General features: G+C 34.0%; 2 protein-coding genes and 1 long non-coding RNA gene across 3 annotated transcripts; 1 reads left to right on the top strand and 2 right to left on the bottom strand.

Moving 5' to 3' along the window:
* Positions 1-582: 582 nt before the first annotated feature.
* LOC149895524 (uncharacterized) lies at positions 583-15,059 on the top strand. Its single transcript, XM_090119058.1, has 9 exons — positions 583-1,065; positions 1,617-1,742; positions 2,900-3,352; positions 6,778-6,980; positions 8,062-8,169; positions 8,586-8,807; positions 9,858-9,969; positions 10,717-10,821; positions 14,871-15,059. Exons 1-9 carry the CDS (start codon positions 937-939, stop codon positions 15,027-15,029), a joined length of 1,617 nt encoding a protein of 538 aa, XP_089975184.1. The 5' UTR covers positions 583-936; the 3' UTR covers positions 15,030-15,059.
* Positions 15,060-17,320: 2,261 nt separating this feature from the next.
* On the bottom strand, positions 17,321-18,759 carry LOC149895523 (uncharacterized). Its single transcript, XR_016458479.1, has 2 exons — positions 18,169-18,759; positions 17,321-17,604 (listed from the first exon to the last, which is right to left on the bottom strand). It is a non-coding gene; the product is annotated as an uncharacterized LOC149895523 (long non-coding RNA).
* Positions 18,760-22,516: 3,757 nt separating this feature from the next.
* On the bottom strand, positions 22,517-25,015 carry LOC149895522 (uncharacterized). Its single transcript, XM_090119016.1, has one exon. The coding sequence runs from the start codon at positions 24,858-24,860 to the stop codon at positions 24,126-24,128; it is 735 nt and encodes a 244-aa protein (XP_089975142.1). The 5' UTR covers positions 24,861-25,015; the 3' UTR covers positions 22,517-24,125.
* Positions 25,016-25,065: the final 50 nt, after the last annotated feature.

The following is a 25,065-nucleotide window of genomic DNA, read 5'->3' as shown; positions in this document are numbered from 1 at the left end:
ATACTCTAAGTTTGAACCAGACTCATCATTTCTGTACTTATTTATTGCTTAAGGCAAAATCAAAACGTTTAGTTCTTTATTGTAGGATGCAATTAATAATCTACCTATTCACTGTATAGAAATTTAAACGTTTGTAAGAAATAAATGGAACTACCTTGGAACGACCAAGCTGATAATTTAATTGAAATGATTTTATTTAAAAAACGAATCGTGTGCGTGCCGAGCAAACGCGTCAGAAGTGAAACTTTCTTGGCAAGATTTAAAGATACTTAGCAAAATCGTCGCTTTGCTCCATGACGTGACGGTATAACCATGACGCGTCCTTGAAATTTTGAAAATTAAAAAAGAATAAAAAATTTAAAAATTTCTCCTCAAAATTAATGTCCTACACACCAGATCCTACAAAAAGGGTAAGAAAAGAATAAATATGTATAATCTATCTTTTGTACATAAAACCGCGGTCTTTGCTTTGTTTTTAAAAATCACTTAAAAATAGTTCACAACCACACAGCAGTCTCTGTGTAGTGACTAATACTTAATCTGTGGTTCACAATAACAATGCAATTAATGTCAAACATGATCGTGAAACGTCAAATCTAAAAAAATGAAGTTCGAAGTGATTATTATCAAAGAAGAAAATAAAAAAAGTCGTTTATATTTGTAAAAAACTTAAAAACCTTACTTTCTTCTTAATACCTATTCATACTTACCATCACATAACATAATAAATAATGTACTTAGTAAATTTTCTTGAATACAAAATTATATAGATCACAAAATATACTTAATTTTTAATCGTGTTTATAATCACAATTACTTGTAAATATTAATGGAAAACTTAACAAAAATGTGATAGATGCTACGCAGTGTAAAATATGTCTCTCAAATTATTAAGAAGTATAATTAAGGGGTAAAATAGTCAGAAATTGTGAAAACATGGAATCTATTAAGTCCGAAACGCGGGATGGAGTCTGCAGTGGTTGCTTAAGCGTGGACAGACATACGAGCACTGTGGAGAGACAAGACTTATTTATCATGCTGCTGTCTAAACCGACTGTTTATCTGGTATGTTTAAAATGCCTTATTTGCCTATGTAAAAATTGACTGAGTGATCCCTACAACTTTTAAATACTATTTATCTTTAAATCCATATATGTATGTTATGTGTATAATATGTAAAAAAAAACACATGTAAACATACCATTGTCATTTACAAATGATATAATTTTATATAAATAGAAATAACAGTACCAAAGTTATTTTTGTTTGTGCTCCTGTTAGTCTAAGCGTGATGATATATAGCCTATAACCTTCCTCGATAAATGGGCTATCTAACAACAAAAGAATTTTTGAAATCGCTCCAGTAGTTCCTGAGATTAAATTATTATTTTTTATTAAATGATTATTTTCAAACAAACAAACTCTTCAGCTTTATAATATTAGTATAAATAATAGCTAGGAGTCGAAAGGGGCAAGGGCCTTAATTGTTTTGAGAAAAGGATAGTTGGGCATGCCGCTTTTTTGCTTGATTTGGCGATTTTTTCTCCCAATTTTTTCCCCAAGATATGTATTAAAGAGCTTTGAGCTTGATTTAGATCCTTAAATTAAAATTTCAGGAACCCAAGTACTTACAAATACAATTATGCTGGGAATGCAATGCGATGGTGAGGAAAATAGCAACATTTCAAAGGAAAATTAATAAGGCGCAGTATGCTTTAGAAATGTCAGTTCAATTAGATCAGGTGAGATAAAAAAAACTTTATAACTTATTTATTGTAATTAAAATCATTATGAGAAATACTTAAGAACCAAATTATATAACTTTTAAATACTAATAGGTTTTAAATATCATTTTTACACAAGAAAATCTACTTAAATTAGTTGCTTTTGACGTGACAACGTCTTATGCCGGGTCCAGACTGGTGAAACGTAACATGCAATGTAACATGCAATGAAAGAATTCACCGTCCACATTGCTGCAATGTATCATGAAAGGTAACACACTTTGTAACAAATAACAATTTCTCATAGTTTGGACGTCTTGCGCGCGCGAATTGTGCATTACACGCGCATGCTACGAGCATTACAAGCCGCGCGCGGAGCGATCCGAAATTTGTCGGTTTTTCGACGAACACAAAGGGGCAAGGAACACGACTACGGGAGGTTCGTAGTGAATGCGCGTTATGAGCGCGCTATGCGTCCACACCAGCAGCGAACATGCAATGAAAGGCAGAATGTTACATTGCATGTTACGTTTCACCAGTCTGGACCCGGCATTATAATTCGATAGCGCCGGCTGCACGCACGAAAAAACATGACTCATGCGGCGTCACCTCGCTCTGAGGCGTTCCATGTAAGGCTTGAAGTGCAAGCGAGAGCGCGGAACGAGCGACAAAGACGCACAATCGGACGTTGTCACGTTCAACTATCATCAGTAAACCGACTTTACAACCAATTTTTTAGTGTTACGTAGAAACATACTTAGGTAAAACGGGACCCTATAACTGACACTTTGCTGTCCTTCTGTCTGTCTGTGTCCGCCAGGATTTAACTTACCATAATAGTTTCTCTCTCAAAAAAAATAAAATGATGTTAAGCAATGGTAAGCATTGTCATAAATTGGATGGGCGACCAATTTGTTTCTGTAGTTGCTCTTTAATTTAGACTCTGGCGCAAAGTCTGACTTGCACTTGATTTTAGCAGTGAAACTTCTTTAGGCGCGTTGAGAGTAAAATTTCAAGGTCGCGTCATGACAATACCGTTACGTCATGGAGTAAAACGAGTTTGGTATCTTTGAATCTTGCCAAAGAAGTTTCACTTTTGACACGTGTACTCGGCACACACGCTCTTTTTTTATTGTTTCGTTTCAATTGACCAAAGTAGATAATTAATTTTTCAGTTAAACACACACATCACACCACTATCATCACTACACATACATCACAACCAAGACTATGACGTCACACTAGATCACGATGAGGAGGTAGAAAAACTTAAACCACTCGAAACATTACAAGAACTAACGATAGAAGTGAAGCAAGAAACGGACGACTTCGATTACGACGTAAAAGACGAATACAGTCAAAGCGACAGCGATAAGCCGAAAAAGAAGAATTGTGTTGGCAAATTTGAAAGGAAAGCCATAATAACTAAAAATGAGTTGGATTTGAAGAGAATTGACAAGTATTTTAAGAAAATGGTGCTCGATAACGCGGAGATAGAGGAGGTTCTGCAAAGGGAAAGGGATTGTAAAAGAGGGAAGAGTCAGTATAGATATTCGTGTAAGAAGTGCAAGATGAAATATAAACGAGTTAGCGATGTTCATAGGCACGGTGATTTCGCTCATCCAACGGTATGTATGTTAGTTAACAGTTAAGTTAGTTAACAATTTCAGATGTTCTCTAAAATGCCTCTGCTTTACACATCACAATCAAGGAGCCAATTAAGGGTGTGATTACAATATTGCCCCTGCTGTAGGTATGTGAGTAGCACGCATTATATGTTGTGTGTTGAATCTTCTTAATATATATAAATCTCGTGTCACAATGTTTGTCCTCAATGGACTCCTAAACCACTTAACCGATTATAATAAAATTCGCACACCATGTGCAGTTCGATCCAACTTGAGAGATAGGATAGTTTAAACATGTAGGTACCACGGGCGAAGCCGGGGCTGACCGCTAGTATATTTATAAGCATGTATATTATTGCGAGAGACGGTAGTATGAAGATTAGTCAAGGCAAATAAAAATTTATCAATTGGTGTACAGGTAAATTAGCTTGGAGAAATTTTTGCGTTTGTAGTAGTGTATGGTCAGCAAATAAAATAAAACAACATTTTATTTTTAGTTTTTATTTTATATATATGTCACGGCTAAAGGTAGGTGAGAACATAAACTTAAGATTAGCCGGCTAAACTTAGGTTTATTTTCGACGAGGTGTTAATGTTAGTTTGTTCTATCTTTAGCCGGCTAAACTTAAGTGTAACCGCAGGCCCGTGGCTAAAAATGTCGGGGTGGGTAGATTTGGTTAGCGCCGGGCCGGTGGAGGGCTTGAGGGGCCCGCACAGTGCCAGAAAACACTCGCCCTGTTCCTTACATGTATTATAGTAACCAAATCTACCCACCCCGACTCAGGGCAGAAAGCTGGTGGCTAGGTTAGGTTAGGTTAGAACTCTTAAGACCCGCACGAGCCGAGCGAGCGCAGCGAGCGTGCTGCGGCAGCAGCCGGCGAAGTGCCAGAAAACACTCGCCCTGTTCCTTACATGTATTATAGTAACCAAATCTACCCACCCCGACATTTTTAGCCACGGGCCTGCGGTTACACTTAAGTTTAGCCGGCTAAAGATAGAACAAACTAACATTAACACCTCGTCGAAAATAAACCTAAGTTTAGCCGGCTAATCTTAAGTTTATGTTCTCACCTACCTTTAGCCGTAACATATATAAGGGATTTTAAATTAAACTATACTAGATTTCCGCCCGCGGCTTCGCCCGCGTTTTCAAAGGAAAACCCACATAGTTCCCGTTCCCGTGGGATTTCCGGGATAAAACCTATCCTATGTGTTAATCCAAGTTACCCTCTATATGTGTGCTAAATTTCATTGTAATCGGTTCAGTAGTTTTTACGTGAAAGAGTAACAAACATCCATACATCCATATATCCATACATCCACACATCCATACATCCATACAAACTTTCGCCTTTATAATAGTATTAAGATTAAGATGTGTTTCTCCTCTGAAAAAGATGAGACTTTATTTTAATATTTGCACATTTAACATACATATAACTTTTACATTAACAATGTTACTAAAATGAAAAATTTACTAACCTGAAAAAGAAACGACATTTAAAGTTTAATTCTTTAGTTTGAGAAGTCAAAGGCTTGCCTCGACCATGTTTTAACACTGGAGCCATTTTGAATTAACAATATAAAGTTACAACACTTACACACAAATTAAACACTAGTTATGGCCCTGCCTTCATACAAAACTGCTGAATACGCCGTTCGCACGGGAATAGAATGTGGATGCGATTTCCCTTAGTTAGCATCCAAGCTTACGTCTTCATAATTATTAAACTGTATAAATTCATTCTTTAACTCCGGTCTGCATCGTGCAGACATGGGTGTAAAAGTCTCATTTTAGCTATTAAATGTAGTTTTTAAGTACATCTGAGTTTTCATTTGGGGCCTCCGGCTGCGGGACATGTAATTCACTTCAACAAATATTATAACAATAATAACAAATAATAACAACAATCAACAAATACAAAATTTATCAATTAAACTACGTACATAATAATTATAATTTTTGAATGAAATGTGTGCTTTATGTTCTAACGGTACCAAACGACTGCACGTGGCACCTGCGGACAGCGTAAACTGGTTTATTCTGGTTTTGTGCGTATTTCCACTTTCCACTATCAAGTGACGATTTATTTATTTGTTTTGTTTCGTAATTATTATGGTCAAATATTAATTATGAAACAAATTATTATGGACACGATATTTTATTGTTTCACGGTAGTCGCCTTGTCGTTTGCTCAAGGACGTAAAATTGAATGATATATTTTTTTTTATAAAGTCAAAACCATTTTCTTTCAAATAAAAACTTGTTTTTATTGAAAACAAAAGTGTTGCTAGGAATAAGTATAAAATTAAATAGTAATGTTAGGATATCGAAACATTTTTGTATAGGCCAGAACGATATAGTGGAAACGCGCTCTAAGATCTGAGTAATATACACACCACTACATATGCAAAAATTTCTCCAAGCTAATTTACCTGTATGCTTTTTCATAAAATGTTTCTTAACAAACTGACTTCGTAAACAACCGAAACCGTAGACCGATTTTGAAAATCCTTGCCTTTATTAACTTTCCGACAAAAAACGTCCAACTAAAGCAAACAACAAAAAATATATATCATAGTGAAATCCCGAAACCATATCTTCGCGGAACGACTGGTTTATCTTAGGTTTGGCAAAAGCCATCGGGCAATCCTCGAAATAATACATTTAAATATCGCCCTTTGGCTGAAGTATATTTGCTCAAACCTAGGAGCTTCTTACTTATCAGTCAAGTGTCGATATCAATTCTTCTGTTTCGGTTTTGGCCTAGTCAATTCTAGAAGCGACTGCAAAACTCGGTCAAACCTTGATCTAATTAACATCTTTTATATTCATAACTAGCTTTCCGCCCGCGGCTTCCCTCTTGAATCACTCTATCTATTAAAAAAACCGCATCAAAATGCGTTGCGTAGTTTTAGTTTTACGTGTGGCACCGCGGCAGTCCCCGAGTGCCACACGTCTTTTTTGTTATAATAACTGTATTTATATGTTAACGGTACAAATAAATGTTTTTTGCTTTCTTTATAATTTACTAGCGGTCCTACATGTTTAAACTATCCTATTTCTCAAGTTGGATCGAACTGCACATGGTGTGCGAATTTTATTATAATCGGTTAAGTGGTTTAGGAGTCCATTGAGGATAAACATTGTGTCACGAGATTTATATTTATTAAGATTTGAAGGTGTATTTTTTATTACACACTTTATATTAGCTTCACCTGTATGTTTGTGACCGACTTCTTTGGGCGCGATTTTGACCCACTTTAAACGGCCAGATTTCGTTCAGACTTTGTAGATTTATTGAGGACCGATGACAATACACTAATTTGATAAAAATTTTCTATTTTGTAGTTCGGTTTTCTATAAAAAGCGTATTTTTAGTTTTTTTAAACTATTATTATTTGTAATTTCTTCTCTATTTCAGGACACAACGCCGGTACGTTGCAGCGAATGTAGGAACACCTTCGACACTCACTCCCAACTAAACGAGCATTGGAGATCACATAATATTCTACACAAGTGTATGTTTTGTGCAACATACTGTAGGTCGAGGTTTGAGATGAATCTCCATTTGGTTAATACGCATAGCCGAATGTATAGCTGTAAGAACTGCGGGATGCAAATATTGTAAGTAAATAAACCTAATACCTACTAATATCATCTATATATATAAAAGAAAGTCGTGTATGTTCCAACACTTATAACTCGAGATCTGCTGAACCAATTTTCATGGTTTTAGATTTGTTGGATTTGTCTCCGGCCAGAAAAGCAGAATCCATACTAATATTATAAATGTGAAAGTAACTCTGTCTGTCTGTCTGTTACTCAAACACGCCTAAACTACTGAACCAATTTGCATGAAATTTGGTATGGAGATATTTTGATACCCGAGAAAGGACATAGGCTACCTTTTATTGCGAAATAAGTACCACGGCCCCACGGGCGAAGCCGGGGCGGACCTCTAGTATAATATATAATAAATAAAATAAGTATATAATATAACCCTATCCTATCCTACTAATATTATAAACTAGCTGTGCTCTGCGGTTTCGCCCGCATTGCTCTGCTCCTATTGGTCTTACCGTGATGATATATAGCCTATAACCTTCCACGATAAATGGGCTATCTAACACCGAAAGAATTTTTCAAATCGGACCAGTAGTTCCTGGGATTAGCGCTTTCAAACAAACAAACTCAGCTTTATAATATTAGAAAAGATTCAAAAGTATGTGATGATGGATGTATGTGTATGTATGTTTGTTACGATTTCACGCAAATACAACTGAACCGATTACAATGAAATTTAGCAAAAATATAGAGGGTAACTTGGATTAACACATAGGATAGTTTTTATCCCCAAAACGGGAACTATGCGGGTTTTTCTTTGACTACGCAGCGCGGGCGAAGCCCGGATATAAACGGAAACTTTAACAAAACAAATATTTTAAATTTTGTTGAAATACTTATTATAGTGTATATATATAGGTTACCTATGGTATTTTTACTGACCGCCTCCTTGGTACAGTTGTTGACGCGTCCTGGGTTCGATTCCTGGTGGGGACGAGGAAAAAAATGTCTCGGTCTGGCAGGACACAGAAGGCTGATCAGTGAAACAGATGTATAATGCATCTGCCCCTTACCCCACTTGGGGACATGGGACTTCAATAAATTATGTTTTTATTTATGTTTATATCAATTACTTTTTCAGTTCATCACAACAATTCACACATCACTATAAGAATTATCACACAAAATATATTTGCGATGACTGCGGCCGAGTTTTTGGAATCAAAAGCAGTCTTGAAAGACATATGATGTAAGTATTATATATTACTAGCTGCGCCCCGCGGTTTTACCCGCATTGCTCCGCTCCTATTGGTCTTAGCGTGATGATATATAGCCTATAGCCTTCTTTGAGAAATGAAAGTTATCTAACAGAAATGAAAACTATCTAACAGTGAAATAATTTTTCAAATCGCCCCAGGAGTTCCTGAGATTAGCGCGTTCAAACAAACAAACTCTCAGCTTTATAATATTATTGTAAATGCTTTATTGTACAAATAATAAAAATAATCCCTTTCAAATAAATAAAACACAAAATATTTCACTATATTTATTTCATACAAAGTGATAAACTAAGTATTAATAACTTTTTCTATATATTATATTTCATACAATTTCTTTTTTTTATATTATTTTTATACAAAAATAATCTATTTCTCCCCCCCACAGAAAAGAGCACTTCCCCCCCTACTGTCAAGTGTGCGCACGTCACTTTCCGAAATACCACTCGCTCGAAGTGCACTATCGGAATTTCCACCCGGAATTAATATATAAAACGGTCAAGCACGAGCTGTCCTACTGTGTAGAGTGCGATAGACAGTTTCCAAGCCAGTACTTGTATAAGCGGCATCTTAGTACAGCCGTGGCACATGTTCAACGACCGCCTATAAAGTAAGTGTTGTATACAACAAAAATATGTGTTGTATACAATGAGATAATATTACTACGTATGGAGGAGACACCACGAACAAAATCTGTGCGCCATTTTTTTGCTCTAAGTTTTATAAATTACTATCTAGTTAGGTACTTACCGATGAAAGTTCCTTTCCTATTCCTTTGCACTTTTCCGTATTATTTGTATTATTTGTGCAATATCGTAACACACATGAAGGCAGATTTGATGCGTTTCACTTTAAAACAAATAAAAAATGAGCGTACAGTTACGCCATATTGCTTATGTTGAGCGGAACATAAGTGATGGCGGTGTCGTCTCCATATGTATATCTCAATGGTTGTATACTGTGTAAAGTGTTGTAAATATACTATGTTATACGTCAAAGTGTTGAATGTTCAATGTGTTGTTTACTGTGTATTACGATAAAGTAGTTGTTTTATGATGTAAAGAACGTGTTATATTCAAAGTTTATATACAAGACGTTTTGAATGGTGTAATGTTTGGATGTATGAAAAATGTCTTTTCAATGTCCTGTATGGTGTTTGAAAAATACTGTTTAAAGGTGTTCGGTGTTGTGTAAATCATAATTCTTTTGTGCATTTGAAAATATATCTTACTACTGTGCTCCGCAGTTTTACCCACGTTGCTCCGCTCCTATTGGTCTTAGCGTGATGATATATAGCCTACTAGCTTTCCGCCCGCGGCTTCGCCCGCGTTTTCAAAGAAAACCCCTTTCCCGTAGGATTTCCGGGATAAAACCTATCCTATGTCCTTTCTCGGGTATCAAAATATCTCTATACCAAATTTCATGCAAATTGATTCAGTAGTTAAGGCGTGATTGAGTAACAGACAGACAGACAGAGTTACTTTCGCATTTATAATATTAGTATGGATACTGGATAGCCTTCCTCGATAATTGGCCTATCTTACACCGAAATAATTTTTCAAATCGGACCAGTAGTTCCTAAGATTAACGTGTTCAAACAAACAAACTCTTCAGCTTAATAATATTAGTATAGATAATAAATTTTAATAATATATTACAGGGTACCTTGCCCGGAGTGTGGGAAGATATTTTCTCGGAATACATATATGAAGAATCATTATAAATTGGTGCATGTTCGTTCCACGAAACACTATTGTGAAATTTGTAATAAGGTAATATTGTTTTATTTTTATAACTAGCTTACAGCCCGCGGCTTCGCTCGCTTTGTCTAAAACCTAATAAATTATATACTAAAACCTTCCTCTTGAATCACTCGTTCTATTAAAAAAACCGCATCAAAATCCGTTGCGTAGTTTTTAAGATTTAAGCATGCATAGGGACAGAGAAATCGACTTTGTTTTATACTATGTAGTGACTAGCTGTGCCCCGCGGTTTTACTCGCAGTTCTCTGCTCCTGTTGGTCTTAGCGTGATGATATATAGCCTATACTAAAAGCTATACAGGGCGTAATTTTTAAAAATGTATTATGGCCAATTTACTCATTAGGTCAAGTACTTTCAATATCAGTTTAAAGTTTTTTGATATCTGCAATAGTAACGGAATAATCTCCTGCGCACACTTAACGATTACAGTAGTTCCTGAGATTAGCGCGTTCAAACAAACAAACTCTTCAGCTTTATAATATTAGTATATATTATTTGTGTGTGATACTAATCATCTCATAATGAGTAAAATCAGATTTATTTTATTACTAGCGGTCCGCTCGGCTTCGCCCGTGGTACATCTTTACGTTTTCTCTACATAAGAACCATCCTCGTACTTCCAGGAATATAATAAAAAAAGAATTATCGAAATCGGTTCAGCCGTTCTCGAGTTATGCGCTTACCAACACATTTTGCGATTCATTTTTATATATAAGAATAAGATTTTTTTTTAATGAAATCATATATTTTTTACAGCATTTCGTCAGCGGTTTCTCGTTGAGAACACACAGAAAGTTTGTTCACGAAAAAACTGTGAAGCCCAAGGACAAAATATGCGACGTGTGTGGACGAGGTTTTCATGTGAGTAAGAAAATATTAAATTTCTTACAAATTTCATGTAAATTAGAAATTATTGGTTTTACCACAAAACAATTTAAACACAGTCTACAGGTAAATTAGCTTGGAGAAATTTTTGCGTTTGTAGTAGTGTATGGTCAGCAAATAAAATAAAACAACATTTTATTTTTAGTTTTTATTTTATACAGGGTTACTTGTAAAACACCAGCAACCTCGCAGGACAAGATAGCTAACATCATAAGTAACAACATTTGTTCTACGACTTTTGGCATAACGCAATAAATTATTTTTAAATGATTTTTTAAACTTTTATTGTACTCTCCTTACATTTGTAAGTCTATGTTCTATTAATTATCGGATGGACGACGCGACGCCCCCTTCCCCCTCTCGTTCGCTTTTTGTTTACGTAATTTTTGGGAGGCGTAGAGTTTATAATATTCAGACGGAAAATTAAATGAATATTTATTTTTGTATGAAAATAAAATCTAACAAATTATCAAAAGTCGTAGAACAAATGTTGTTACTTATGATGTTAGCTATCTTGTCCTGCGAGGTTGCCGGTGTTTTACAAGTAACCCTGTATATATAAGGGATTTTAAATTAAACTATATGTGTTTCTCCTCTGAAAAAGAGGAGACTTTATTTTAATATTTGCACATTTAACATACATATAACTTTTACATTAACAATGTTACTAAAATGAAAAAACTAACCTGAAAAAGAAACGACATTTAAAGTTTAATTCTTTAGTTTGAGAAGTCAAAGGCTTGCCTCGACCATGTTTTAACACTGGAGCCATATTGAATTAACAATATAAAGTTACAACACTTACACACAAATTAAACACTAGTTATGGCCCTGCCTTCATACAAAACTGCTGAATACGCCGTTCGCACGGGAATAGAATGTGGATGCGATTTCCCTTAGTTAGCATCCAAGCTTACGTCTTTATAATTATTAAACTGTATAAATTCATTCTTTAACTCCGGTCTGCATCGTGCAGACATGGGTGTAAAAGTCTCATTTTAGCTATTAAATGTAGTTTTTAAGTACATCTGAGTTTTCATTTGGGCCCTCCGGCTGCGGGACATGTAATTCACTTCAACAAATATTATAACAATAATAACAAATAATAACAACAATCAACAAATACAAAATTTATCAATTAAACTACGTACATAATAATTATAATTTTTGAATGAAATGTGCTTTATGTTCTAACGCTACCAAACGACTGCACGTGGCACCTGCGGAGTGTGGACAGCGTAAACTGGTTTATTCTGGTTTTGTGCGTGTTTCCACTTTCCACTATCAAGTGACGATTTATTTATTTGTTTTGTTTCGTAATTATTATGGTCAAATATTAATTATGAAACAAATTATTATGGACACGATATTTTATTGTTTCACGGTAGTCGCCTTGTCGTTTGCTCAAGGACGTAAAATTGAATGATATATTTTTTTTTATAAAGTCAAAACCATTTTCTTTCAAATAAAAACTTGTTTTTATTGAAAACAAAAGTGTTGCTAGGAATAAGTATAAAATAATTTGGAAAATCCAAAAGTGCACGCCTCATAATTTTTTTTTAATAAATATTTATTAATTATTATTTTTGTTTATTTAATAACAATTAAACCACATCGAATCAGACCCTGAAAAATGAAAGGGTTCTATTCCTGAGCATACTCAAGCGTAAGAGAAAAAATAAGACTCGATTAGTAAAGTATTTCGGTCGCTATCGTGTTAACAAGAAAAAGGATCCGCACATACAGACACACGGACGTCCAAGACAGAACTTTTTTAAACTGTTTTTTAACTAGTTTAAATAACAAAAATGACATCAAAAATATCATGAACGTTAAAAATAGTGTTTTTTCTTAATATGTGTGTGTATGTATTATCTTACAAGTGCAATGTATGATACATAAAGACATTTTAAGTTTGAAAAATCAGATGTTTTGCGCGAAGTGACAGTAGTACCCACCTCAACGCTTCGCTTATGAGGCGTGCAATTAAATAGTAATGTTAGGATATCGAAACATTTTTGTATAGGCCAGAACGATATAGTGGAAACGCGCTCTAAGATCTGAGTAATATACACACCACTACATATGCAAAAATTTCTCCAAGCTAATTTACCTGTAACTTTAAACCAGGGATCTGTCACTTTAATAGTTGTCTATGTGAAATACGACAAAACCAGATTACAGATCCCTGGTTTAAAGTTAGACTGTATTTAGATTGTTTTGTGGTAAGACCTATATATTTTACATACTAGCTTTCAGCCCGCGGCTTCGTCCGCTTGGTCTTAAAACTAAATCTAAACAAATCATATGCTTAAACCTTCATGGAGAACCACTCTGCTAATTTAAAATAAAAGAGCGTGTATGCCGAGCATACGTGTCAGAAGTGAAACTTCTTTAGCGAGATTCAAAGATGCCAAAATCGTCGCCCTGCTCTATGACGTGACGGTATTGCCATGACGCAACCTTGAAATTTGACTCTCAACGTGCCTAAAGAAATTTTACTTTTACAAAATTTTCTATCTTTGAATCTTGCAAAGGAGTTTCACTTCTGACACGTGTTCTCGGTGCACACACACGCTCTTTTTTTTCTTTAATTTTTGTATTTTAGACGTTGTTCCAAACAAACTATACTCTTTAATCATTTTTTTAAATATTTTGTTTCCGTTGATTATACTTTGTAAACTTGATACACTTCTAACAGGAAAAAAGCTACAGTAGAACCTCGATAAGTTAAAGTCCAAAAGTGAAGTCCCGTGTCCCCGTAGTGGGGTAAGGGGCAGATGCATTATTCATACATCTGTTTCACCGATCGATTTTCTTTAGGGACAAGTAGGTGATCAGCCTTCTGTGTCCTGCCAGACCGAGACATTTTTTTTTCTTCGTCTCCACCGGGAATCGAACCCAGGACCCCTCGGTTCTACGCTCACGCATCAACCACTGTACCAAGGAGGCGGTCGAGTTAAAGTCCAAGGGAAACACAAAATATTTTAAGTTATAGAGGTTTTAAGTTATCAAGGGTCTATCCAATTTTCACTGCTTCTATAGCTTTTAATTTATCAGCGTAGGTGAGGGTTGTTAGTTTTCTTTTTGGACTAATTTTAAGCCAGTTTTATCACACAGTAAGTAAAGTGATGTTTCCAGGACAACGCTCAAAAACTTATGATGCAAGTAAGTTGTTGTCATAAAGCTAACCGCCGCAAAGCTTTGAAGAATTTCGATAAAGCAAACAATAGGTAATGTATTGTTTACGTTAACAATACATAGTAAACACGTGCAAGCAATAAATACCGAAACCTTTTGTTTTGAAACTCTTTCAAAATGACTCATTGACAAAAAATTTTATGTAATAGAGGTTGTGGAAACATTTTTTTAAGTTATTGAGGGCCAATACAGAGATTATTTATTTAAGTTATAGAGGTTGCGTATTTTAAGTTAAAGAGGTTTTGGGCTCTGATGGGAAGGGAACATATTATTTTGTGAAGTTACAGAGGTTTTTATGTTATCGAGGTTTAAGTTATCGAGGTTCAACTGTATTTAGTTACATATGTGTACTAATTTTAAAACTTGCATATTTTCACTCTTAAATTTCTTTGATATCTTGTCAGCTCAACCATCTTTTTCAATTCATTATTTTAAAACATTTTTAAGCTATTGCATAGCTTCTATCGCGGGCCTAGAGCGCGGGGACCGAATCCAGAAATTTAGTAACGAAAAACCTCACGCTCCTCACTCCGACGGGCGCGGAGGTGTGGCTTGAAGGCATAGCATGCAATAGCTTTACCGCGGCAGTCCCCGAGTGACACACGTCTTTTTAACGTGATAACGTTTTTAAAATCGTTTTAGTCGGGTGACATATCATGTCAAAAACTTGTGTCACACCAAAACCTCACGAGCGCGATCGCAGGTATAACGAGAGAGAGACGGACCGATCTCCCGTCTCATCTCGAGCGCTGCCACTGCATTATGTTATCACGTAAACATCTCGATTGTAAACCTACTTTACAAACAACCAATTTTTTTTTCAGACGAACCGTACGCTCCTAAACCACAAACGTACGCACACAGGCGAACGACCGTACAAGTGTACGTACTGTCCGGCCGCGTTCGCTCAGTCGTACGCGCGCACTACGCACGAGCGGTCGCAGCATAAGAGCGTAGCTGACGTGTTTATATTGCCCACTTGAATATATTATATGTTGGAAAGAAATGTGTTTTATTTACCCTATTCCTAAGAAATTTTACTCAGTTTCTAAAAATTTTAGAGTATTGTCACCTTAAACATACTTTAAATCACTATTAATAGTGTTATAAACGCATTTTAAACAGTTTTACGAACTACTACTACTACTAACACACCAAATCTAACTAAAAACGTACGTTCAATGCACTATCCATGACAGACGACAGTTACATATCGTTATTACTAAAATAGTTTGAAACACATACATAAATGACTGTAAAACTTACAGAAGCAATAAAATCAAAGAAAAAAACACTTTAATAGTGGCTACAACTAACTACACACTATGCGTAGGTACTGTCCGGCCGCGTTCGCTCACAGAGCGTATGCACTATGCGTTCGCTCAGTCGTACCATAAGAGCGTAGCTGACGTGTTTATATTGCCCACTTAAATATATTATAATATGTTGGTAAAAAATGTGTTTTATTTACCCTATTCCTAAGAAATTTTACTCAGTTTCTAAAAATTTGACGACGCGGTTGGCGCAGTGGTAAAGTAACTGCCTACTGAGCCGACGGTCCCGGGTTCGATCCCCGGTCAGGGCAAATATTTGTGTGATGAACTCAATTATTTGTTCTTGGGTCTGGGTGTTATTATCTATATATTATGTATTTATTAAATATTATATTTATCGTCGCCTAGTACCCACAACACAAGCCTGACTTGGCACTGAATAATAAATATACTAAATATATATCTATAAAAAATTTCCATGTAAACATACCTATAACAATTTATTATTAATTTTGTTACATTTTGTCAAAAGTCAATCTCTTTGTTTTATACAACTAGATTTTTATGATTGATTTATTTATTACAAAAAGTTTAGAACAAACCATGAACTAACGATATGGCATTATAAAAAAATAAAAAAAGTTGCGTGAGTCAGGTTTGGTGAGCTCTATGTAGGAATATTACATAAAATATATATATATATATACTGATTACTGTGTATCAGAGACATCTAGTGGTGAATAGAAGAATCAAAATTAACAATGACTACAGCCTCTTTCTAATAGATAGCGCTGTATTTAATTTCAATATTATATGATTCATAAAATGAGTATATATTATTATTAGTCTGTGATAAAATATAATGCTAACACAATAAAACACTAAGAAAAAAATTATAGTTAATTTTTTAATGGTTATTTAAATATTAATATAACTGCAAACTTATAATAATTATCACAATAATATACAAACTACTAGCGCCATCTACATCAATATCGGATTAATTATATTTTATTATTGTGACATCTAGCGATGACTAGTAATAACTAATTGCACAGGAATTACTGCTAGATTGTAATAGATGGCGCTGTTTTCAATTTCATAATTACTTAATTTACGGAATAAAATGTAAACATTACAATACAGATGGCAAAAATCAGTGATATTAAATAAAAAATGCACTATTCATTTTTTATGTTAATGAAAATGTAGCTACATGCTAAAAAGCTTTATTTATTTATACAATTAAAACTTGTGGCGCCATCTACATTAAAATCTTATATCATTTATTATATATCAGCGGCACCTAGTGGTGACTAGAAGAATCGAAATTAATAATGACTACAGCCTTCTTCTAATAGATGGCGCTGTATTCAATGTCAGTATTATATGGGCATTTTCACAAAAATGTACCCCCCTCCTTGAAAAATATATTTTTTTTGATAGTATTATATTTTAAACTTTTTTTGGTCTCTTTAAAACGGAAATTCAATATACTTCAAGAAAACATATAATATGATGGGTTTAAAATGAGAAAACTGTAAAAATAATAGGACACAATGGAAAGTCTCGCAATTTTACATCAGTTGTGTGACTATATTCAGTAGCTGGAAAAACAGTGCAAAATATAAGAATTTTTAGATATTGTTTATTTATTAACTTAAAATCGTTATTTTGTATATTTTAAACACTCACTATTCCCAACTTTTGGATCTAAGCTAATTAAAAAAAACAATAGTATATTCAGTATTGTGACTCTGGTACTTCAACTGTCATTATTATCTTTACATTTAAAATGTTAGATACTTTTTTAGAGAAAAGGCGACAAATATTACACTTATGTATTATTCTCCATTAAAGAGACTGATTTGAAGGGCATTAAATGTAAAATCTACTGAAATATTTAAAAAATTCAGCTCCGTAATATAGGGACAGTCACACAACCGAATACCTAAAAAGGGAAAGGGTGCGTTTACATGGCGAAAAAAAAAGTACGCAGGCACACATAATAAATATAATTATAAACTTAACTTAACTTCAAACTAAATTATCACAATCAGTTCGGGCTTAAGCCATCACATTATTATTATTTATCTAAAGGGTAAATTACTATCAAGATTCAAGAATAAGAAGTCTCTTTTATGTTTTATATTGGCACTAATCAAATTAATCAGTCGATAATCAGTCTTCGTGATTCGTTTATTATTAACCTTAAATAATCTCAATCACCATATTTGATAAAAAAAATCTTGTTTCAGTGGACGCTGCAAACACGAAGGTTAATCTGTAAATAAAAAAAAACCAATGAAAAATATCGTGAAAAAAATTAATTTTTGTTCCATTATTATCTTTCGTTGTTATACAAGGCACATTGTCTAGATTCTTAGTTCTGCTGGCTTATTTTGTTTCTTTTTCTGCATAATGCTTCTTTTTTTTTTCCTCAAAAAAAAATTTTACTTCCTCATGCAAAATGATCAATCAGCTGTTGCGATTTGTATGGGGAAATAATTTTTATTTTTGAAATCTACTTTTTGCCGTAGTTTCCTACTCAGTCAAAAATGTCTTAGAAAAATATTTTTATAGCTCAAGAAAATCGCCATGTAAACATTGCTTTATGTGTTCAGGCATGTTGTGACTTTTCGTTCAGCGTATATGTGACCGCTCAAATAGTCACACAGCGGAAGTCACATTTGATAATCCTCTAGTAATAAAAACGGTTTAAAATATAACCACAACACTTATATTCATCAAAACTTTTGATCAACTTACATATAAAAACATTTAAAACAAAATTAACTAAATACTACAAGATAAATAGATAGAAATAAGCCAAAATATGGTCACATACCTGAATGAAGAATTTGGTCCCTGCGGCTTGCAAACACGCGTGCACTCCTTCTAAGCAGTTTTTTGACCCTGACGGCTTCTAACCTGATAAGTTGCATAGCAGTAGCTATGGTGTTGACAGTAATGCAAAATTAATTGAACCACAGTAATTTTCTTTTTAGAAAATCGGTGACACAACTGAATGTTCCGGGAAGGACAATTTTTTTGATTTTCTTTTTTATTTTTTTATCTTTTATTTTGTTATATAAGGTTATTATATTTTAACTATTATCACAGTAACTGATTATCCTGGACCAAATAAAACCTTAAAAGATGGTACCTTTCTTACAAAAAAGTTAAGAAATAATGTAATAAACGCGTAAGAGTAAGCAAGGGACAGCGTAAAATTACCCATTTTTCGATTGTTATTTATAATTAACTTAACTTTATTTTAGATTTTGTCATAGTTTTTGTTAAAAAAACAAAATATTGTATACGTATAATCACTTTGATAACATATATAAATAATTCTGGCAACTACTTCATTATATAGAATTTAATGAATTCGAGGGACAGTTGAAAATCAGGGGGGTATACATTTTTGTGAAAATGCCCATATGTGATTCATGAAAATACATAATAAATATATTATATAATATGTACATATTATGATGTGAAAATATAATGCAACATAACACATGATTCTCCTTACTCCCAATCTATACTAGTATCACAGACTAATAATAATATACTACGTATACAACTAGTATTAACTATAAAGAGGAAAGGTTTGTAATTATATATGTATGGTTTAAACGCATAAACTACTGGACCGATTTTGATGGAAGTTTTTCGGCCGCGAAAATTCCAACAATTTAAATATTTAAAAAAAATCGTGTTTTTGAAATAAAACTCTGTGTGTTCTACTCGTGCATTTAAAAAGAGAAGATCCTTAGATATTTCCAATTAAACAAGAATGTCACTTTTTCGGTTGCAATACACATTATAGTTAGACTTAGTATATTATATAAGTTGTCTGTTGTGTTGTAACCATGTTTATTAACCTATTACCTAAATCGTACTGGTAATCGTATAGCTCTTCCACTACGCGTGGTACCTATGTGTATTAGGCAATTCGCTACTTGGAATTTGCAACGGAACCTTAGTATCTGCCCCAGATGTCGTATCACTATCATCATTCAAATAATATGCAGGTTTTAGACGGTCTACAGATATTCTAACTTTCCTGCCAGTCATTTGAATGTAAAATATCTTTTCCTCTCGACTCAACACACGTTATGGACCGTCGTATGTTGGTTGTAAAGGCTTACGTACTGCGTCATTTCTTACAAAAACATAATCGCACTTTTCTAAATCGGGGTGAATAAATATGTTCCGTCTCTCATTCTGCCTAATAGCTACTGACTGATATTTCCTAATAGAGTCTCGTAATTTACTTACATACTCAAGACTGCTATCTATTTCAAAACACGAGTTTTTTATCGTAATAATCACCTGGTAATCGTAAAGTTGTTCCGTACGTTATTTCTGCTGCGTTTATACCGGTATCACTTCTTACTGCTGTTCTTAAGTCCTAGCAACACAGTTGGTAATTCCGTAATCCAAGATGATGATATATTGCATAAACGAGCCGTTAATGCCGCTTTAAGCGACCTATGCCAACGCTCTACCGCCCCGTTAACTAACCTAACTAAAAACCTACCTACCTACCTTGTACTATTCATGACAATCTATTGTGGTAATGAATAACTACAATTGTTAGATAAGACAAGAAAACGTGCCATAAAACGCTTATATAAAATCAAAGAAAAACACAAAATAGTGTCTACAAGTCTTGTTATTTAGGTTTCTACTTTCTATGGTCTACAAGTACAACTAATTTTACCGACCGTACTATCACAGAACATTAATTACCGTACTGTTCTGTGTACAATATATATAATTATATCTTTTTAATTGCGATAGATGGCGCTGTATTAAAAATGTAACATGTATGATTTTGACCTCGCGAAAGAAGTAATACGCCCTACAGCTAGTTAATACCATGGACTAATAGAATCTAAAGTGTATTAGAGTGTATTAGTCTATGTTAATACTCATTAAACAAAATCAACTACAAGAAACTTAGTATAGGATAGTAACTATATACATATTAAACTAGCTGTGCCCCACGTTGCTCCGCTCCTGTTGGTGATGATAGCTTTCCTCAGTAAATCTTATCTAACACTGAAATAATTTTTCAAATCGGACCAGTAGTTGCTGAGATTAGCGCGTGCAAACAAACAAACTCTTCAGCTTTATAATATTAGTATAGATGAGACACGTACGCTTTTGAACGCGCGAGGAACATCTCGGGCTACTAGTTACTCATTCAACAAAATCAACTTTATGAAACTCAAGTATAGGATAGTAACCACATTTAATTATCTGTGAATATTAGAAGGAAAAAATAAAAGCAAATCATGAACTCAATTTCTATATTTCATTAAAAATAAATATAATACATCACATAATAATCTATTAATGGATTCAGCCTTATTATACACATTAAGTCAATATTTAAAATATCACTGTCTAAACATATTAATTATAAATATCAAGAAACCAATATTCGTCTCGCTCTTACAATATAAAATGTAAATAAGTGTGAGTGAAAAAGCTATATATTCAAAGTATTTTGGTTACAGAATGAATTTCATACAAGAACCTTATTTTGATACGATTGATTGACCAATAGGTTAATTTTACTTTTAATTATACTCGCATAGGTTTTCGCCTTTACATAGAATACGAGTGAGCAAGACAGTAATAGAGTTCTTGTACGAAACTCATTAAAAATTACAAAATTAGGTACATACTTGATTAAAAAACATTAAAATAATTAAAATCTTCTTGCCATGAAAAGCAAAAAAAAAATTAAAATGTAATTCGAATATTATAGGATTAAAATTATTGAATTCGATATATTGCATTAAGATTACTTACTTTAGACAGCCTAGAATAGTAACAAAGAGCCCACATATAGTGACGTTTTTTCGTTTAACCCAACGATATTATATTATGTTTCAAGGTGTAGATAGGTTAATAACGGCTCGTTTAAATGTGGCTAATTAGCAACCATTTATTGAATCATGCTATCTCACTTAGACATCTAAATGCGTTAGTGTGCTGTTTTTGAAGCTCGAATGTTGTGTTGTCTTTCTTTGACGCGTTTAAAATCACATTTTATAAAGATGAAAATTTTGAACTATTCCAAGGCTCTAAAGTAATTACATCAAATCAGATCTCTTTAAAATAGCAAAGTTATTCATACATTTTTGTTTGAAAGCTTAAAATAATTAAAATTAAATAAAATAATTCTTAATAGCCTGAAATATCATATTAATAACTAAATATGGTACACGTAAATAGTAAAATTTTATACAATATTATAATAATTATTAATTAATTAGGTTATTAAATTTCAATAATTATAAGTAACTAGCAATGCCCTGCGGTTTCACCCGCATAGATAGCGATATCTTTACAGTGAAAAGTCTACTATAGGTCGGACATGAAAATCACCTTTACCCCGTCCCGCACTACGGCCTTTTTTTTTTTTTGTTTTAGTGGGGAAATCTTTCATAGATACCCACGGCCTCCAGGGGAGGGGCCGTGGGTTATGTCGACGGATTCCTACCGACCAAAACCCCACTGTGTTCCGTCCAGACGCATATTGGTAGAATTCCTCCGTGACCCCCGCACTACGGCCTGCTCGAACAGTATACCTACTATTTTCTGTAGATTGACACTTTTAAATTCGTTATATCTTTTGAATGGAATATCCAATTCTTTTCATTTAAAAAGTATTTTGCTGGTATTGAAACAGTCTATAATAAAACATCATTTAATGGGATAAGGATTAATATATGTGTATGGATAACATGGTTTGATTACTGTCGGCAATTCTATTTACTTTGAAAACGTAAAAAAGTTGTTGTAGTAACATAACTACTGAAGATGGACATATGGTATCGCGGACTTTCTTGTAGATATTGATCCATTCTATAATACTGTAGAACATTTTTTTGTTCTATCTTCAATAGATTCCGCAGCGCACGCGATGACAGAAGTTTTATTGAGGATTTTTTTACACCTTGGGTTACATTATTGCATTTTTGGTAAGGATCTCTAATTTTTTTGAAAATGCAATATAGCCTATGTTGCTCAGTAAAGATGCAGCTTTCTAATGGTGAAAGAATTTTTGAAATCGGTCCAGTAGTTTTTGCGTGAAAACCATACATACATACATACATACATACATACATACTTACAAACTTTTCCTCTTTATAATATTAGTATAGATATGCACATAGTATACCTTCAAAACTACATATATTACAATTATTGCGTTTCTGCTAGAAAAGTACAAAACAGGTGCATTATAATATAATCTTATTTACATTATCAACCTTATTGCTATTGTGATAAAATAGTTTTTCCCTTGAACATCATACTACCCACAAAATTTCAGCCAATCAGAAAGCAGTATTTGACTGCCTCTAACCAGTTTTAAGTAAAAAGGGTTGTGATAGGTTACGTCATTGAAATGTGGCTAATTGGCCACAATACAGTTGTCTCTTTCTAACGACAGTTGTATCATACCATCTCAGTATTGACATCTAATCGTGTGTGCGTTATTGTGCCGTTTTCAAAGATAGAATGTTGTGTTGGTAAACTATCTACCCCATTTTACTTATAACATCATTCCCCAAACATCTTTAAAAACGTTGCGCATTCAAAAAGGCCAATTTTGCGGACATATAAAAGGGTCTTAAATCATTTTAATCTTTTTTATACACACACTAGCGGTCCGCCCCGGATTCGCCCGTGGTACATATATTTATGTTTTCTCTACATAATAAACATCCTCGTACTTCAAGGAATATATTAAAAAAATAATTAATTATTATGAAATTATTAACAAAATTCAACCCAATTTTTCAGACTTCTAAGTAAGATTTTTTTTACTTGAGTTTGTAAAATCACTTTGAAATTACATGAAAAAAACATTTAACAGCATTCATTCTCTTCAAAAATTACTGCTTCCAAAATATAATTTCAAATAAACCCTCTTTTACATCCATTTCATATAATAACAAAATTTATATTGCTAATAATATTCAAGGGCTGAAAACTTATGTCAAATAGGTATCATACTTTTAGACAATTATATTATAAGTAAAAAGGTGTAGACAGGTCATTAGCTCTAGGAATGGCACATTGTAAAGTGGCTAATTAGCTTCAATTCAGTTTAGTTGTCTCTTTCGCGAATGCTGTCTTACTTTGTCTAATCATGTGTGCTTTAGCACAATATACAGATACAACCAGTAGGGAAACTTCATTCAACATTTTCGAAATGGCTCACGCACACAAGCAAGCTTGTTTATGAGAATCGTAAGGGTATTATGACAATTGACAGATACAAAAATACCCTTAGACACACTTGCTTGTGTTCGCAAGCCATTTTGAACGTCTTGTATGAAGTTTCCCTACTGGTTGTATATGTATATTGTGGTGTTAAGCACGCTAAGACCCCTGTAGAACCGCCATCCTGTTACAAATGACCCGAAATTTTGTGGGTCATTTGTAACAGGATGGCAGTTCTACAGGGGTCTTAGTACGCAATGACAAAAAGAAAAATGATGGTCAGAACGCTGATACCGGATACCTAAAGATACTGTAATATAAAATATTACAGTATCTTAAGATAAAATATTATAGTATCTTCACCGTGTGTAACGCGCTTTAGTGTGCCGTTTGAAGATCAATGGAAGATTGAATGTGTTGGTAACCTATCTACACATTTTTACTTATAATTTCATTGCTTTCAGCATCAAAATGAGTGCATTTAGGCTAGGCTAGTTTCCTTCATCACCCTACCCTTGTTACTGCGTTAATTCTAGAGTCAAGTATGTGCTAATAAGACACTGGTACTTGTGGCATCATATTTGTGTATATACAGTGGTTTTCTGCCTTCATTTGATCCATAGGTAAGTGCGGCATAACATGCTGAGGAGGTTGGTACTGCGGCGGCGGTTCTTCCGGCTTTTTCTTCTTTTCACACTTCTTGAACTTAATACCTAATTTATTCAATAGTATTAGTCGTAAGGACTCCTTACCGCCCCTGTAATCCAACTCGTGTTTCGCCGCAGCTAATATCTTACCCAACGTAGGCACTTCTTTACGCGACGTGTAGCTATTAACAATACCGCGTAGTGCACACAGTTTGTAATAATCTAGTTGTACTTTTGTTTTTCTAATCCGTTTCTTCTTTGGTCCTGTCATTTTCGTTTGTGTCGCTTCCGCCCGCAAACCCTCCCGTTTAATACGCTTTATTGTACTCTCTGATAGACCAGTGGCTGCACACGCGCGTTTAACAACATTTTCAACAGGAAACGCATAGCCTCTGTTCTGTTTTTCACTCTCGAAGAACTTAATCACTTTGAATATTATTTCACGGGCCTGCCCGTCTATCGCTTCCTTCTTCTTCTTATCTACTATTGCTGGTTTCGGTTTTAATTCTACTGTGTCTACTGGCTGAGGGATATCTACGGGAACATGTTGGTTAATTACTTGGTTTATTTGCTGGTGATGGATGTGTAGAGGTTGTAATGAATTAATAACAGGAACTTCGCGTAAATGGTTCTCCATTTTGTATACTTTACATGCGCCTAACAAAACTTCACGTTCCGTCGATCGGCATTTATAAAAACCTTTTCCATTAAATGTTTTTACGATTTCATAATAACAATAGGTTTAATATTTTGGTCAAAATAGGACGCCATATCAAACATAAACAATATAGAGTAGAGTTGAACACAGATTAAATTTTTATTTTGACAGACGATAAATAATC

Source organism: Colias eurytheme, chromosome 31 (genome assembly GCF_061535395.1).
Source record: "Colias eurytheme isolate Ceu_HAF_F1 chromosome 31, ilColEury1 Martin Lab GWU primary, whole genome shotgun sequence".
In the NCBI taxonomy this organism is placed as follows: domain Eukaryota; kingdom Metazoa; phylum Arthropoda; class Insecta; order Lepidoptera; family Pieridae; genus Colias; species Colias eurytheme.
This window is presented reverse-complemented; position numbering and strand designations above follow the sequence as displayed.